At 53.6% G+C, this 17149-nt stretch overlaps 2 protein-coding genes across 11 annotated transcripts in view; one reads left to right on the top strand and one right to left on the bottom strand.

Moving 5' to 3' along the window:
• Positions 1-5467, top strand: part of NEURL1 (neuralized E3 ubiquitin protein ligase 1) — an 80070-nt gene extending 74603 nt beyond the window's left edge. For all 3 annotated transcript variants that reach the window (XM_070557066.1, XM_070557077.1, XM_070557088.1), the window contains exons 5-6: positions 2433-2579; positions 2969-5467. In XM_070557066.1, the coding sequence (XP_070413167.1) occupies positions 2433-2579; positions 2969-3207 (386 nt within the window). In that variant the 3' untranslated portion in view covers positions 3208-5467. The remainder of the gene's footprint in view (positions 1-2432; positions 2580-2968) is intronic.
• A 1060-nt stretch (positions 5468-6527) lies between these two features.
• The window catches only part of SH3PXD2A (SH3 and PX domains 2A), a 246485-nt gene continuing 235863 nt past the window's right edge, over positions 6528-17149 (bottom strand). For 7 of the 8 annotated variants that reach the window (XM_070633632.1, XM_070556688.1, XM_070556678.1 and 4 more), the window contains one exon: positions 6528-16133. In XM_070633632.1, the coding sequence (XP_070489733.1) occupies positions 14175-16133 (1959 nt within the window). In that variant the 3' untranslated portion in view covers positions 6528-14174. The remainder of the gene's footprint in view (positions 16134-17149) is intronic. The other variant, XR_011521966.1, reaches the window with a different exon arrangement.

The raw sequence follows: 17149 nt of genomic DNA, 5'->3' as shown, positions 1-17149 counted from the left end.
AAAAAAGCGGGGCATTCTTTACTGCAGAACTTCTCAGAGCTTTGTAGTGTGAATCTTTAAGAAGGGGGTGGTGATTATGGTGTACAGCTTTTCCAAACTGATTTGACCAGAAATCTTTTATTCGCAAAGCGTCTCCACGGAGACTCCTCCTCTGGTACCGTCCCCCCAGAGTGAACAGGTGTTCATGCTTTCCGAGTGCTGTTCTGCTAACCGGCTGCCGTAGACAGGGCTAGTTTCATTAGACTCACTCGGAGAACCTGCATGTGCAGATTCTTCAATCTCACCTCCAGAAATTTTGATTCTTTAGGTCTTAGATCGATCCTGGGCATCTGAATTTTTTTGAGCAAGTTTACTAAGACAAGTTTGGAGACCCCTGGGCCTCAGAGCCCCCAGCCTAGACCTTACCTCAAGGCAAGGAGGCTTCATAGACAAGACAATGTGTGTATGTGAGTGAGCACGAGTTATGCTGCAGGACTGACACACTGTGTATCGGTGCATGTGAGCGACTAAGTGCCTGTGTATTTGTGTCTGTACTGCTGTTGGTGATTGTGAGAGTTTGTGAAATCAGATAAAATCAGTGGGGACTTCCTACTCTGGAAAGAGACCAAGTGAAGATGGAGTGAAAAATGAATGTTAAAAAGAATGAAAAACGAAGGATGCTAAGTAAGAAATTAGGATTGAAGGAAGATAAATCAGGAAGGAATGAAAAGAAATCAGGTAGATGAAAAGACATCAGGAAGGAAAGAAGTTGGGGTGAAAATTCAGGGTAGAAAAAAAATAAATCGGACTGGGGTGCAGGAAAAAAAATTCAAGTTGATGTCAAAAGTTAGTTGGCTACACTCCCCGGGAGACACTGCTCCCCAGATGAAGGAAATTGTTTCAGGGCTGGGACTCTCTTGCCTCAGCATCATCTAATAATAGATAAGGAGCTTTCCAATGAGGATTCTGTTGCCCAAAGAGGCTTACTAGACTGGAGCAAAGGAGAAGCTTAAAAAAAAAAAAATCAGGATTTAAAGTTCCCAAAGGTAAGTGGGCCCAGGTGGGTGCTGAAGAAAAATCATCCAGAATTCCGGGTGCTAAACAGAGTGCTCGAGCTGTTTGGAGACTTGGGCATCTCAACCAGCAAATCGGTGTTAGGGGATCTTGACTGACTCCAAAAAACAAGCCAGTGACAGTGTATGAAGGGTAATTACTCACCTTATAGAGAGAGGAAGGCTGCTTTGTTGAAGCCCTAAGTGAACTCAGAATGGAAGGATATTTCCTTCACTCCAAAACTACAGCTGATTTCACACTTAATGATAAAACACTAGAAAATTCTCCTTAAAGTCAGAAATATGATAGAGATGCCTTGGAATATTGTTCTGAAAATGCTAGCTGGTGTAATAAGGCAAGAAAAACAAATAGGAGGTATGAATTTCTGAAAGAAGGAGATGATAATTAACTTGAAACTGTTAACACTTAGAAGCCCTGTGGACATCTGATGAATAGTGTTAGAAACAATGACTATTAAATGAATTAGGATGAATAACTAATAATATAAAGGTCTCACTAAGCACCTGCTTGTGTGTTGGGCATTATGTTAGGGCCTGTGGGAGAGTCACAGGTGAACAAGATTTCCTGCTCTCAGGAAACTCATGGCTTAACTGGGGAAACAAAGCTGCATTCCTGGGCAGAGAACAAATAATACCCCAGGCTCTGTAGTGGTTTAGTCCTGTGTGTGTGGTGTGTGTGGCTGTGCTAATAGAGTAATGTGGTGGTGTGTGGGGTGGGGTCAAGGCTGCCCAGAGGAGGAGGTTTGAGGACAGCCCCAGGAGGCTCCTGGACAGTCAGCTCTTTGGGGCCCTGGGCCCTGGTGGTCTCGTTGCCAGTTTTATGTATACACAGTGCCTGGTACCTGGTAGGCCCTCAGCAAGGACTTGTTGAAGGGAGGAGGGAGGGAGGGTAGGAAGGAGGGAAAGAGTGTAGGTCAGAACATGTATGGGAGATGGTGAAGGGCTTTTCAAAGGTGCTAATACAGAGGAGAAGGTGGGTGATATCTGGGGACAGTGACAACACAGGGCTCTGGACAGGGGCATGAGGCTAGGGCTTGAAGGACTGTGCTAGGTGGACGGAGGCCTAGGAAACCTTGAAGGTGAAGGATGCGAGGGGGAGGGTGGAGGTGAGATTCTAGGCAGGGGGCTTGTTTGGAGTGTGCTGCTGTCGTAACCCCAACGCACGATGTAGCCCTCCAATTTGTAGGCAGGAACAGAGAGCTGGGGCCCGAGGCTGAGCCGGCCTGTGGAATCTGCCTTGAGCCTAGGGGCTGGGCTGTGTGGTCAGGCTGTGACCCCCATTTTCTCTCCTGGGAATCTGCTGGAGGGGCAGAGACTGGAACTTTCTCCCAGTGGGCCTCTGAGTGGCTAGCGTCTCTCTCCCTCCCTCCCCTGCTGCAGGCTCCACCATCCTGGCAGAGCGGGGCATGCCATCACTCCCCTGCTCCCCTGCCTCCACGCCAACCTCACCCAGCGCCCTGGGCAGCCACCTCTCCGACCCCTTGCTCAGCACGTGCAGCTCCGGACCTCTGGGTAGCTCTGCTGGTGGTAAGTAAGCTGGTCCCTCCAGTTCCGTGGTGTATCCCATCTTGTCCCCTAGCTGGGTAGCTTTCTCCAAAGGACTTTTAGCACAGAGGGAATACCCAAGGCTAGTGCGGGAGGGGCCTGCCTTCAAAGATTTGGGCCCCCTTCCTTCCTCCATTCCTCCTCCTCTCACTGCCTCATGGACACCCTGGCCTCTGGTCTAGGAGCTGAAGGCCAGACGCAGGGCTGCCCAGAGGGCTTCTTCCCTCTCGTGCCCAGAAATTGGGTCGTCAGGGTAAATAGGCAGATCCCGATAAATGGAGGAGGAGACAAGAGGCCGGGGGCTCTCTTCCCGTGAAGCTGGGGCTGGGCTGGGCCATGTCTCCCCCTGAGTAGTGTCCCCTTGCCCCCAGGGACGGCCCCCAACTCACCGGTGAGCCTGCCAGAGTCACCAGTGACCCCAGGCACGGGCCAGTGGAGTGATGAGTGCACAATTTGCTATGAGCACGCGGTGGACACGGTCATCTACACATGTGGCCACATGTGCCTCTGCTACGCCTGTGGTCTACGCCTCAAGAAGGCCTTGCACGCCTGCTGCCCCATCTGCCGCCGCCCCATCAAGGACATCATCAAGACCTACCGCAGCTCCTAGCCCGCTGCGGTGCCCCACCCCGCACACCCACCTCCTCAGACTGCGGCCCAGCTCCAGCTGAGGGGCAAGCCAACAGGGACCCTTCTCTTCTTCCTCATTTTGGAAACTCTTTTCTCTTCTCATTAAACATGGGAAACTGAGGCCCCTGAAGGTTTGGGGAGAAAGGAGATATCTGGCAGGGAGGTGGGAGCAGAAGCAGATCCCCTGGCAGAGGGGAGGGGAGGAGTCCATGTTCTCCCTGTCTTTCCCTTCTCTGCACCCAGCTCTTCCCTGCATGCTGAGGGGCTAAACTGGGGTCTCAGTCTGTCCTAATCCTCCCCAATCTGGGGCAGATTTCTAGGAGGTCCCTCTAGCCTGTGTGGCGCCTCTGTGAGAATTAGAAAACATGTCCGTTCCTCTGGGCAGATGTGGCCCTGAGCCAGGGCATGTGGCTTGGCCAGTGGAGTATGGACTGGACTTCAGCCTCCGTTTGCTTCCTCAGCCAGCTTCCCTTGAGCAGTGTACAACCTGCTCAACAGCAGCCCTGGGCAGGCAGCCCCTGAGCTGCTGCCTTACTCTCTGACCTATACACACCTCTTTCCTCTCTTCCCTGCCCCTTGGGCCTGGCAGCCAGGGGTAAGGCCAGTGGATACCTCTCACCCCGGGCAGGTGCAGCCTCTATGCCATGTCCTTTTCTACTCGCCCAGGGTGGGTGGCCTGAGAGGCCATAGGAGGTTCCAGGTTCTGGATCCCCGGCCCCATGCCCTAGCTGAGATGCCGAGGGCTCCTTCCTGGCTGTAGCCTTTCTGCCCCGTTCATCTCGCTGGCTGCTGCTGCCCGGGACGGCCTCTTGTTGTGGGCTGGAGAGCGGGCCTATCTTCTTTCAGAGTCTCTAAGAACAGGTGCACGTCTCCTCTCTGTGCCCTGTCCTCCCGCATCTCAGCGCTGTCCTGGGCGTGGCTGATGCTTAGAGAGGCTGTAGTGTTCCCAGGAGAGGCCAGAGCCCTGGTTGGGGGTTTCCCTGGGGTAAGACCAGCCTTTTTCCTTATTTTAATTTATTTATTTATTTGGTTTGTGGGTTTTTTTTCGGGGGGGGCGGTGAGCTCCCATCCCCTGGGCCCCCAGAAATGCTGCCCTGGCGTGCAGGGTGCCTGGTGAGGGGCCGGCAGAGGTAGTCCTCACTCAGAATCTTCCATAGACTCCAGCCCAAAAGTCCATGGCCAGCCCTGCCTATCATGAATTAGAAGTCCATAAAAAGGGGCTGAGTTGGGAGGCCTCCTGGCAAACTGTGTCCATTTTACAGAGCAGCAAACTGAGTCTCCTCAAGGCCCCGGGGCTGGTGGATCACCCAGAGCCGCAAAGTGCCCTTCCTCCCTGGGCGGAGCAGGGTTATCATCCTTGGCTCAAACAGCTAGCAGGCCCAGGAGTTCCCCTCCGCAAGGACATGAGTTCTAGGAGGGCCGAGGAGGGGCCCAGCTTGGGCAGGAACAGGGCTGGGGGCCTGCTCTTAGGAAAGGCCCTTCACCTGCGGGAAAGATGGGGAGGGCTGGCTTCCAGCACGTCTGGGTTCTTCCTGGTTTTGGGTGAGGGACTGCCCCCCATCTGCTCTTGGGTTACAGTCGTCTCAGCCCTGCCCACCCTGTCCTGATTGGCCTCGGGCTGGAGCCAGCTGTCTGAGGCTTGGCCTGGTGTCCCCCGAGCCTCCCAGCCCTCTGCCCCCTCAGATGGCTTGTGTCCATCAGTCTGCTGCTCCCTGTGGCCAGCAGAGCATGGGAGTCTAGACCTGGCCACTGACCGGTTGTGTGGCCCTGGCCGGGTCACAGCCCCTCTGAGCCTCAGCTGCCGCCTCTGTAAGATGACTGTGTGGGGAGGGGCAGACTTTCTGTGTGACGCTTGGGCTTTCTTTGGTGAGGGCTGCTATGGGGTGGGGTGGTGGGACAGCACTGTGGGTCAGGAGCCAGGCTGGGCCTCAGTCTGCCCCTGCCTTGCGGTGGGCCTTTGGGAAGTCATGATTCCCCAGTCACTGACCCCGGAGACCCCTTCTGTGGGGGTGGGATGGGGTGGGGCGGGTGGCAGCCCCATCCAGTCAGGGGTCCCATCTCAGAGGAGGAAAGGTGTGAAGTGCAGGGGCTGCGTGGCTGGAGGGTCCGGAAGAGGAAGCCATCTGTTCCATTGTCTCTGTTAGTGTGGGAGTAGTTGCTGCCTCCTTTGTGAACTTGGGTCGCTGTGATTGTGAATAAAGGTGATTTCGTACCAGCCTGAGGGCTGTGCTGTGCAGTGAGGAGGGTGTGCTGTGTGTGTGTGTGGGGGGGGGGGTGCGGTGTGTGTGGGGGGGTGGAGTGTCAGGTCTCCTGGACACGGAGGGGAGTCAGCAATCAGGGAAGACTCCCTGGAGTGGGGGGCTGGAGCATGACGTGGGGCTTGGACAGCAGGGGCTGGAATGCCAGGTGAGCCTTGTTGTAAGATGAAAGATGGCCTCAGCTCCCTGGGTCCGTGAGGAGCAGCGTTTGTTGGGGCAGGAGCAGCAGGGGTCCATGAGGCCTGCTCAGCTTCCCTTGTGGTGTGGCTGCGCCACCTAGGGGCTAATGAGAGGATGACAGGTCCTCCACTCAGGTCAACAGGGACGGTGCTGAACTCCCCAGGAGGAGGGCCTCCCCATCCCTCACCCCAGGCCTAGACCCCTGCCTCTGGCTGGGAACTCAGCTGCTCTCCCACTGGTGAGTGCAGACGCCTATACCAAATGGGTGGCACAGCTGGGCAGAAAAGGGAGGCCTCTGGCCAGAGACCTTTAGAGAAACTTTCTAGATGTGCTGAGTACATCTGGCTGGCCGCAGAAGCTGGGGGTGGCAGAGGGGGCTGGGCACAAAGCCGGAATCGGGCTCATTTGACGGGCCGGCCTCAGAAGCACACAGGATGCCTGCCCTCTCTCCTGGGAGCACGCTCTGGCTGCCAGCCTCTGCCTGGCCTTGAACAGCCATGGGCTGCTTCCTACATCAGGACCGCCCAGCATTGCTTACTGGACTCCAGCAGAAGTTGGGGAGGGTCAGGCGCTCCAAGCTGAAGGGCCAGCTAGGCCCGCTGCATGTACGCCTTTGGCCCCAAGATCTGCCTCTCTCTCTCAACTGCCCAGAAAGCCTCCCTAAGGTGGGGCGGGGGTGGGGCGGGGGGAACTTCAGCATGATTCTCACCAACCGTGGGGGGAACTTACCTGCCCCCCCTCCTCCCTCCATGTCCTCACAGGGCCCCGACCCTGCAGTTCACGCTGCCTTTGGGATAATGTGGCTTTTGCCATTCAGCTGGATGGGTTTTCTGGTGGCAGGGAGAATCAAGAGGTGATTGTGTTCAGTTAAAAAGGCCAAAAACTTTATTTAGTTTTTAGGGAAATACAAGATGCATGTAAACATAAACAAAATACAAAACAAAACAACCCAAATCTTACAGTCTAGAAGCATGCCAAGACAGAGTATCTGCTGCAGACCACAGAGTCCCGTCAAAATGATGAAGGATACCTGGGAAGTGGCAGGCCAAGGGGTGAGTCCCTTCCCCAAGGACGCTGCATTTTTGTGATGAAAACAATGAAAAAAAAAAACCCACCCACTATTAAAAATAGAAACATGAAGATAGTTTAGCACCACCATTGATCCTGGAAATTTGTTAGCACTCAAATTGACTACACTGAATTCAATGTCCTTTTCGTCTGTTTCTCTGCTGAGGAGGGAAGAAGGAACAACCTGCTGACCCCACAGAGCCCACTAGGAGCTGGGAGGCGTTGAATGGACACCATGAGGAACTCCCCAAGTTCTGGAACCCCAGAGACATCCAGCAGTTCCCATGCAAGCATGCAGTCTACAAACCCACACTTCAGGGACCTGCCACTCACATTGGCCTCTGCCAAGTCACCTTCCTGCAGGCCCCTCGGTAACCGGCAGTGAAACCCTTTCCCAATCTGTCCTGGATTTAAAGAAAACCTGTTGCAGAGAATAAGCTGCAGGTTCAAGAATGGTGGCTCTGTTTACCCCCCACTGAAATAAACACTTTTAGGAGCAGTGCGCCTTGGTCACAGGCCACTCGAAAGGAAAGGGCATATGCGCAGACGGGTGTGCGCTGCACCTCGTCTTCTAAGTCACACCAGCGAGGCGGGCTCCACAAACTGAACCACCACAGGTATCAGGAGAGAGACTCGAGGATAACTGGTGTCAACAAGACAAATGAAGCTGCCTTCCTCCCGGATATGCTTGGTGGTATCTAGACCCCAAGGTTCCAGTTTGGGGGTGGTGGGTCCTCGCTGCATGATCCATTATGGTGAGTGGTCTCTAACTGATTCAAGCAATTTGAGAAGTTAGCTCTGGATTGGACAAAGGGAGGTGGGCAAAACCAGCTGGGAACCTGGGAGATGGATGAATGTTCTGGAGCCAGGGCCTCCAAACTCTAAGATCTGCTTGTTGTTGGCAACTTTCCTTCTCTACTAAGTCCATCAGTGACCAGTAAGAACCTGCTGGGGACCCAGCTTGTGGCCCAGCAAGCAGTTGTTTCCTCAGGCTAGCTGCTTCTATGGCCAAATCTTGGGGCTTTTCCAACCTGCTCTGGCTGGACCCTTCGGTGTTGAATCACTGAATTCCCTCCCCACCTGCTCTCTTCCTGAAAACAATCAGAATTGACTTCTTCCTTCTTTCTAATAAAGACATAACTCGACTCCAGACCCTCTCAGGCTTCTCACACTTTTCCCTTTCTGCCTAGAGGACATCCTCTTCTGGAAGCTGCCTTCCCAGGGAAGGGACGGTAAGCCCCAGCCACCCCAAACATGCACACACTTCTCTCGCCGACATGCCTCTCGCTTGCCTCCAACATGCTCGACCCATCCCTTTGCTTTACGACAACAACTCTTCCTCCCTCTCTCTTGCCTCCTGAGGTCCAGCCGATTAGCCAGGATGGAACTGGGAGCAAAGGAGGGACCTTCAGTGCAGGGACTCATTCTCTAAGGCCACTAAGTTCTAGGACTGGGATGGGAGAGGGGGCTGATTGTCAAGGTCAAGTGCAAACTCAAGATTAAAAAAGGTAGGGCTGGGAAAAGGGGTAGTCCCAACCTTAGAGGCAGGCTGAGATCAAGGCCTTGGAACGCAGAGCTCTCTACCCAGTCTGTAAGCACCAGTGTGCCCAACTTCTGGCCGGGGGACAAAACAGGAGGGAAGCTAAATCAGTGGGGCTGTTTTTCCTAAAATGAGGAAGCTTTAGGTCACTGACCCTATCCTGTCACTGATGATAGAGCTTGAGAACCACAGAGGCTGCCCCCAAATGGGGATCATGATTTAGGAAGAAGCTCAGTCAAGAGGGAGCCCCCCACACTACTCCCATGCAGTGTTCAGTCGGGGCCTGCAATCCAGACCAGAGGGGCTGATGTGTCTGCACGTGGTCTGCAGAGCTCACCGGGAGCAAGTGCTCGCCCTGGCCGCCTGACCCACCCTCAGAAACACAAGACCTGAGGGCCAGCAGCTCTTTTATTCCATGAGGATTCCCAGTGATGACGTGCATGGCAGTGGGCCGCAGTCAGCCTGCTAGATAACACACCTGCAGGTGGTGACCCAATTTAACCACCTCAGCGCTTCCACACCCAGTGGCAGCTTTTTGACATCTTCATTTTGGAGCCCGGGACGGTGGCCTAGGCTGCTTCTGCTAGATCTGTTAATGCCAGTGTGAAGTTTCCAACTAAATACTTAATAAAATAATTACCAAAAAAAAAAAAAAAAAAAAAGACACATTGCACTCTCCAGCCAGAATTACGTGTGAATAACACACATACTTGCTGCCAGAAGCTGCGAGTCCCATGGGGCCTGCCCAATGCCAAGGACTTTTCAATGGAGACAGCTTGCCCGATATTTTTTTCCTCTAACCCCATGTTATTTAGTTCAAGTGGGAAATTACCAACACTCACACGTGGGTGCGTGTGCACTTGCACACGCACACACACACACGCATGCGTGAACACACACTTTCTCAACAACACACAGCCCTCAAAAAAGCGAGGGAATCTTAATTCTTTAGCGATGTGGAAAGTTCTCTTACCAGAGAGCTCTGCATCGAGATTCTCAAAGATTGGACACATAGATGTATTCGCTCCAGGGAGAGACACCCACACATGGGGGCACTTAGATCCGTACTGGGACAGAAACTCACCGCACGGGGGGTTGGAGCAGCAAGCGTACAGTACTGGAAGAGGGGACGAGCCCATGAGCACGTCCTGCAGCCCTGAGGGGCAGAGCTCCACGGGCTCGGACCAGGGACTCCCCACCTGCCGCTTTCTCTACTGGCGCCATGTCCGGAGGAGGCCAGCTTCTACCTGCTGTGGGAAGTTCTGTCTCCAGAGCGCTGAGGAGGCCCCTCAGACACTTCTCCGAGACCCTCTGGGGACTGTGGGGGGTTGAGCAGAAGACAGGGCTCCCTCCTCAGGCTGGTCATTGAGATGAATGGGTGGTCCAGGCTCAGCACCAGGCCCAGCTGCAGGCTTGTGGGAATGGGTGTCTCACTGGGGTACGCAGGGCTCAAGGCACCCACATCCCCCAAAAAGGATTTGGTTCTATCTAGGGTTCCTGCCCATAAACTGAACTGAGGTTACACAGTTTTAGAAAGACTCAAACATACATCAAAAAGCTCATGGCCCACACATCAGGAGACTGGGGTGAGAGGGGGCTGCTGGGAGTGATTTTTAGGACAGGTCTTTCCGAGCAACCGGCTGAAAAACAATGGAAATGAAAACAAGGAACGGTTTCTGGATGTCCTTGCTCCGCTCCGAGGGCTGGGGCACCAGGAAGTCAGGCACCCCATGTCAGTTCCCTGAACCCCTTTCTTCTGGGTGGACAAGACTCAACAGAAGAAGGGGCTGCCCTTTGGCGGGGACCCCTGCCATCTTGCCAGGGAAGGGGGAGGGGCAGGAGGGGTAAAAGATGAACCCAGGAAGTCACCTGGCAGCTCCACACGGGGCCACTGTGTCTCCCGCGACTATCCCAACCAGCCCTGGCATCCCTCTTGATAATATTGCACTTTTCCTGTCTCTCAGATTGTTTTCATTTTCGATTGAGAATGCAAAGTATTTGGAGGGAATAGGGGAAGTGAGTAACCTTAAAGAAATAATATATTAGTTAAATACAAAAACAGGAAAAGTAGGGGTACTTTTTTTTTTTCCTTAAAAACAAAATGAACTACCAAACCAAGGTCTAAACTTAAATAATCCTACACCTACTCTGCAAATACTAGTAATATGAAAATAATGCTTGACCGAAATTCCCTTGTCTTTTTTCCTTAGATGATAAAAGTAGTAACATGCCTTGCTGAGGAAAGCAATGGATATAAATGCCAGTAAAATATGCTGCTCTAACATCTGAATGTGATTAAAACGATTCTATATAATGCCGTCGTCAAGATGGAGAATCGAAGAGGAAGAAAGAGAAGCCCGTGAGGCCAGGCTGGGGGTGGATGGGGCTGAGGCCTGGCAAGGCAGGGCCCAGCCACAGCCAGGGGCAGATGGCACACCTGCTGTTCAGGGGTGCCCCTTCCAACTCCTTGCTGCCTCCAGGATCCCTCGGCCTAATGGGAACAGCATGGTGGGGCCAGGGAGCCTGGCCAGGCCTGCTGTTACAAAGTGGGAGAGAGATGAAGACATTTTTTTCCCTCGTAATAAAAGAAAAAAGTCTTTAAACTGAAAGAAAAAGCACCAAATGATGCATCTTCGGGCATTATATAAACCTCAATAATGACCTCAGAAGGGCTCATTATGATTAAAGTTGCAGTATACAGCAATACAATGTCAATTCACATTTTCAATCGCGACTAATGGAAAACTAGGTTTGGACACTGCTGAGATTTCATTTTTCTTTTTCCTTTTTTAGTCCAATCTGGTTTTCCTCCAGATGGGTCAGAGCCTCAGGCCCCTCCCTCCTCCACCTGCTGCCGGCAGTACCCTCCAACATCACAAAGCAGCTCAGTAGCTCTAGGGAAAGGCCCTCTGGCCCTGGGTAGGGCTAGGAGTCCAGGGGCACAAGGCCTGGCACCCCCTGGCCGTGTCTGAGAGGGACTGGCATGCACCCTTCTTGCTTCAAGTATTAATATTCTCTTTGGGTTTGCAGGGTTTGTGCTGTGCTGTGAGTTAGGGGTGATAGTGAGGGGCGAGGGGCGAAGATGAGGCATGGCAATCCCTGTTCACTGCCCAAATCTACCTGCTGTCACCAGGTGGCAGCATTCTCCACTTTTCCTGGATGCCTGAGCAACTCCCAGCCATCCTTAGGGCTGGATGTCACAATGTAAACATGATGACCACACAATAAACTATAACGGGGTTGGGGAGGAGCGCAAGGACTGACGCAGTGGGGAGGTCTGCCGTTAACCAGCTGTGTGATTTTTGGAGTCATTTCCCGTCCTTGGGCTGCAGAACAGGAGGGGATGGGACGGAGCGACCTTTGAGGTCACTTTTAATGACTATCACTTAGAGCTCTAGGATCAAGGAGGGAGGGTCCTTAAGGGGCTGGGAGAACGTGGGGCTCGCGGGTGGTGGAGAGCCCAGGGGGCAGTGCAGACAGTGAGGAAGGGCAGGGAAAGGCAGGCTCTGGGGAGCACTGTGGTCCAGTCCAACTGAGATGCTCTGTGCTTGGCAGATGCGTCCTGCACTCCTTGCTGGCCGGGCTGGCACGTTGCTGATTGAACTGGCTCAGTGCAGACAATTGAGGAGTGAGGCCCCTGGGGCCCTCCCCCTGGAAGATAGCTATGTGGAAGGTCCTTTAACCTGACAGTCACTCTACTTTTAAATTTTATTTTAAATAATCATAAATTACTTTTTTTTCTTTTAATAAATATGTGCTGCTTAAAAATGAGAAAAGTATATACTGCATCTTTAAGTAATGCACTTTGCTCTCTGGGTTTCTTTCCATTCCACCTTATTAAAGTGCATTAATTAAAAAATAATGAACCACTTCTTTATCATTATTGTTCAAATAAGTCCAAATAACATTAATATGAAGACACTAATCCACTACCATTAGTACTGCAATCTAGCAGAGTAACTCACCATCCTGCTCTATTTAATACTGTCCAGCAGAAGAAAATAACTAATTTCAATTTTAAACAAACTTACAAAAAAAAACACAAAAGGAAACAAAATCTCACCACAGCCCTTCAACAAAGAACACGCGCAGTCTGTGATAGCTGCCAGACATCAGTGTACGGCGAGGGAGGAGGGCTGGGGGCGACACCCAGGCAAGGCCGCAGGGGCGGGGGGAGGGGGATACTGCAGCAGGAGATGCTGGCTCCCGTGCTGATCTTCAGGCAGCATATACTGCCCGGGTAGGGGGCAGGGTGGGATGGGGGCGGGGGTGCCTTTCCTCCTTGGTAGAAAACACCAACCCTCAGTCCAGGATTCTGACAGCTGAATCGGGGGCTGTGAAGCCCGATCTGTCCGAAATCAAAGGCACGTGTGGAAATCCACTCCCAGCAAAGGGTGAGTCCTTGGGGAAGCCGCTTCAGCTTCTGGAGGGTCCCCTCTGAAACGTCAACGATTCAAAGACACAGCCCAAAGCTGACAGGGACTTTATTCTCGCTCCTCTCTTCGTGGCGGCACTGCCCCTCAGGAAGACCAGATTAGCTCCTGGCCTGGGGATGCCCCATCTTCTTGGGCACCTATGTCATTGCTTGCAGCCCAGGGGGCGGCTGGTGGTGTTTGTCCAGCCGGGGTCTCCTCAGCCCAGGGTGGGGCTATGGCTGCTTCTCCGTAGTACACACATAAGGCTTCTGGTCCTGCCCAGGCGGGAGAATGCACACGGGATGGCCCTCACCCAGCAGCCTGGGAACTGCCTTCTCTCCTCCCTCCTGGGGAGGGTCCTGCCCCACTGAGGTTGGGCAAGAACCAGATGAGCATTGTCTCTGCTTTGCCGGGTCTGGGACCTGGGGCTCCCCCGCCCCCGAGCCCTCCAGCAAGCGCTGTGCTCAGGTACTGTCCACACAGTGGAAACCAAATAAAGCGACTTTGGCTTGTGAAGGGGAAGAATGTGAAACACAGACGAAACCACCTCCCCACGAGCAGAGGACAGAAAAGCCCCGTCCACTACCCATCCATCCTGCTCCTGTAAGGCTGACCGCCTTTAGGCCCCCAAACAACCCCTAAAATAAGACCAAAACCCAAGGCCCAACAGAGAAGCCCCAAACCAATAAACCTCTCCCAAAACATGCAAAGGAACCGCCCACCCAGAAATATCCAAAATAAAGTCTGTGCAGACTGTGAGGAGACCCACAGCTTCGCCCACCCTCTCTGTAAACTCTGGGCTGGTGGTCCTGCGGGCAGCGCGGGCTTTCTCCTCAAGGCCAGGGGCAGTGGCAGCTAAGAAAGGTGGTCCTTGCTCGCACTTGAGCAACTACTTTTTCTTCAACAGACACTGACAGCGGGCTGGTCCACGGACAGGCTGAGCTCACGGGAGATGCCTCGAAGCCCCAGAGCTGGTGGCATCTTCTACCACACCCAGCTGTGGTGGGTGGTGGCAATCCCTGGGAAACCAGCACCATCCACAAATACAGATTAGGACAATCTGAGGGCTACCTCCACTGGTAAGATGCCAGCAACTGAAACTGGGCTGGGCAGGGAAAGGGCAGAGGAGGCCCCTACAATCACATCTTTTCCAGACTTGCAGCCAAGGCACCATTGGGGTTTCCCAGGTGGCCTGTCCCAAATGGTGCCAAGTCCATCAGCAAAGTCACCAAGGTGCACACATGGGGTTCAGCTTTCTCACCGCTGATCTCAGGCCCATGGCTCCCCTGCCCATTCCCATCCCTGCTCAATGTGGGCCCACCAGGCCCTACCTTCCAGCTGAGGGACAGCCTGGAGGGGGGCATCTTTGAGGTCACACATTCTGCAGGGTTTAATGCTGTCCTCCCCCCACCCCCTCCCATTTCCCTTTCCCTTTTGTCTTCACCTCACTGCTCATCCACACTGAGTCTGGGAGGACCATGCCCCGTTAGTTCTTTTTCTCCAGGTAGTTGGAGGGCACCCAGCCTTTGAAGGGCTTCACCCCATCCAGGATCTGGCAGTACCACCAGCCATTGGGGTTCCTCTCCAGGACCTCCATGGACACGCCCTCCTGGAAGCCTGCTGTCTCCTCATCCCCCTCGTAGTCTGCAATCGAGACATATACATCTTTGAGGTTGTTGTGGATGAACTGGGACTTCTCGATGGGCTTGGGACGCACAGGGGACACGGGGATGCTGTTGCGCTGGGCGGGCAGCAGAGGTGCATCTGAGCCCTGGCTGGTGGCCCGTTCGGCCAGGCGGCCCTTGGCCTCTGCAGCAGCTGAGCGGGCAGTGCTGAAGGAGGAGTTCCGGCGGACACCTCGGAGGCCATCAGTGGCCGTGAGCGACTCGTTCCTCCGCAGGGCGCACGACAGGTTGTTGTCCTTGGGTGGCGGGGACACAAACACGGACTGGGGCCTCACCGCCACCTGCCGCACGCCATTCCTCATCTTCACCACCCCAGCACCTGAGGTCTTACTGAAGCCCCCAGGAGGCTTGGAGGGGATGGGCGGCGTGGCCCTCTTGTTCTGGTTGACAGTGTTCAGTGCTTGGACTCGCTTCTCAATCTTTTCCAGGCTGTCTGATTTGCCCTCGTTCTGCTTGTTCTTGGTGGTTACTGCGTCTGGCTCCTTGCCAGACAGGTCAGGTTGCTCGTTCTCGCCGAGCACCAAATAGTGGGAGGGGGCCCAGCCCTCCAGCTCTCCAAACCTCACGTACCACCAGCCGCTTTCCAGCTTCTCAAGCACCTGTACCTCCACGCCGGCGGGGAAGCTGATCTCTGAGTCCTGGACCTTCTGGTAGGCGCTACATGTCGTGTAGGAGGTGGCCTGCCCTTCCCGTCCTTTCTTGGTGGGTGTGGTGGCAGGGAGGGTGATGAGGTCGGCTGAGCTTCTCCTAGACCCCTCATTCGGACCCTCAAAGGCTGTCTGAGGGGGCAGCTCTGAATCCTCGCTCTTTGAGCCCTTGAGACCACCCCGGAGTTGGCCTGTGGGTCTCAGCTGGCGCCGTAAAGTGCTGATGTCCATCTTCTCTTGACTCTGGGACTCTGCCCGGTTCAGGAACGGCTTGGGCCGGACCGACGGCTTGGCCCGGGCACAGGAGGTCAGCCCAGCCTTCAGGTCAGCGTCCTTCTTTGCCCCGACCTTGGGAGTGCCGCGGATGCCTGCGTCCGAGGCAGAACGGGGCTTCAGGTCACCACTGTTCTTGGACAAGGAGGAGGAGGAGGACGAAGAGGAGCAGGTGGTGTTGATGGTGATGGATGAGGAAAAGGAGGCTGAGGAGTGGTTCTTCCCCAATTCTGCCTGGGTGTTCTTCTCTGCCTTGAGCTTTAGGAGTGACGATGATTTGGGGGAGCCCGATTTTGGGGAGTTTTTCCTGGCAAGGGACAGCGGGGAGCTCCCTGGGGAGTCACTGTCCCGGGAGGAGCGTCTGACTGACAGGGCGTCCTCTGCACACGGCCGGAAGCCCTCGTTCTCATAGATGGTCTCCTCTTCCAGGGCCACATCCTCTGAAGACCCACCCACCCTGAAGCGGGCCCGCTGCAGTGAGGAGGCGGGCGAGGGCCTGTGGGGCTGGGCAGGCCGCCTGTCCCCCGAGCCACTGTCCTCTGTGGGCTCCTCGCTCAGCTCTGGCTCTGAGTCGAAGCCAAAGGCAGGGATGTCATACTCAGGCTCCTCGTACTTGAGCTTTAGCGGGGAGTCCTGGCTCTCGTTAGTGCTCGCTGGAGCCTCCTCAGCCTCCTTGGGCTTGCTGGGGGGTGCCGGTGGGGGTACCTTGGGCCGGGTCAGTGTGCTTGTACGGCGGCTCAGGTTGGGCTTCTTGCGCTTATCGATGTATGACGCAGGGGCCCAGCCCTCCTTCTCACCGATCTGCACGTACCACCAGCCGCCTGAGTTCTTGTCGATGACCTGGGGGAAGGGGCGGGAAGAAAAGTGACTATATCAAATGCCAGAGGTGCCTGTGGTGTGGACGTGGCCAGAACCCGGGTCCCCAGTATCTTACTTGGGTCACCTGGACCACATTTTCCTAACAGTAGTACTTCCTAATGTGGGTTCTGTGGAATCCTGCCCCCAGATGCTCTTGGGACAGAAAATTCTGGGCAATGCCCCTCTGAGAGATGCACAGTGACAACCCGTTATCATAGGCTCTGAGTTCTGCAATTAAAACAACAAAAGTGGTTGGATTTTGTTTAACCCACTGTTCTCCAAACTCACTCAACCACAGAAACTCTTTGTTTTAAGACACTCCCATCACAAGCTCCTACAATATGCTTTGGGAAATGCTGCTGTGAGGGAAGCATTGTGGAGCTGGGTGGAGACAGGGGTCCCAGTTTCTAGTCCTGGCTGTGGCATTTACTAGAGTTAGGCAAATTCTCACGCCTGTAGGTCTTGTTTCTGCACCTTTCCTGCCCACCCCTCAGGAACGCTGCCAGCAAGACATAAATGGGAAGCAAGATAGGTCTTTGACCAGCATGAATTAAAACCCTCAGCCTCAAAAAAGTCAGAAAATAATTCACAAAATGGCAATAAGTACATACCTATCAATCATTACTTTAAATGTAAATGAACTAAATTCTCCAATAAAAAGACAGAGTGGCTGAATGGATAAAAAATAACAAGATACATCTATATGCTGCCTACAAGAGACTAACTTCAGAAGTAAAGACATACACAGACTGTGAGGGGATGGAAAAAGATACTCCATGCAAATGGAAATGAAAAGAAAGGTGGTATAGGTATACTCATATCAGACAAAATAGACTTTAAAATAAAGATGGTAATAAAAGATAAAGAGAGGCACTCCATAATGATAAAGGGGTCAATCTAGCCAGAAGATATAACATTTATAAATATATATATATACCCAACATAGAAGCACCAAAATATATAAAACAAGTATTAACAGACCTAAAGGGAGAAATATA

The sequence above is a fragment of the Equus przewalskii genome, chromosome 1 (assembly GCF_037783145.1).
Source record: "Equus przewalskii isolate Varuska chromosome 1, EquPr2, whole genome shotgun sequence".
NCBI lineage: Eukaryota > Metazoa > Chordata > Mammalia > Perissodactyla > Equidae > Equus > Equus przewalskii.
Note: the sequence above shows the minus strand (reverse complement) of the source record. Positions and strands in the feature narration are given on the sequence as shown.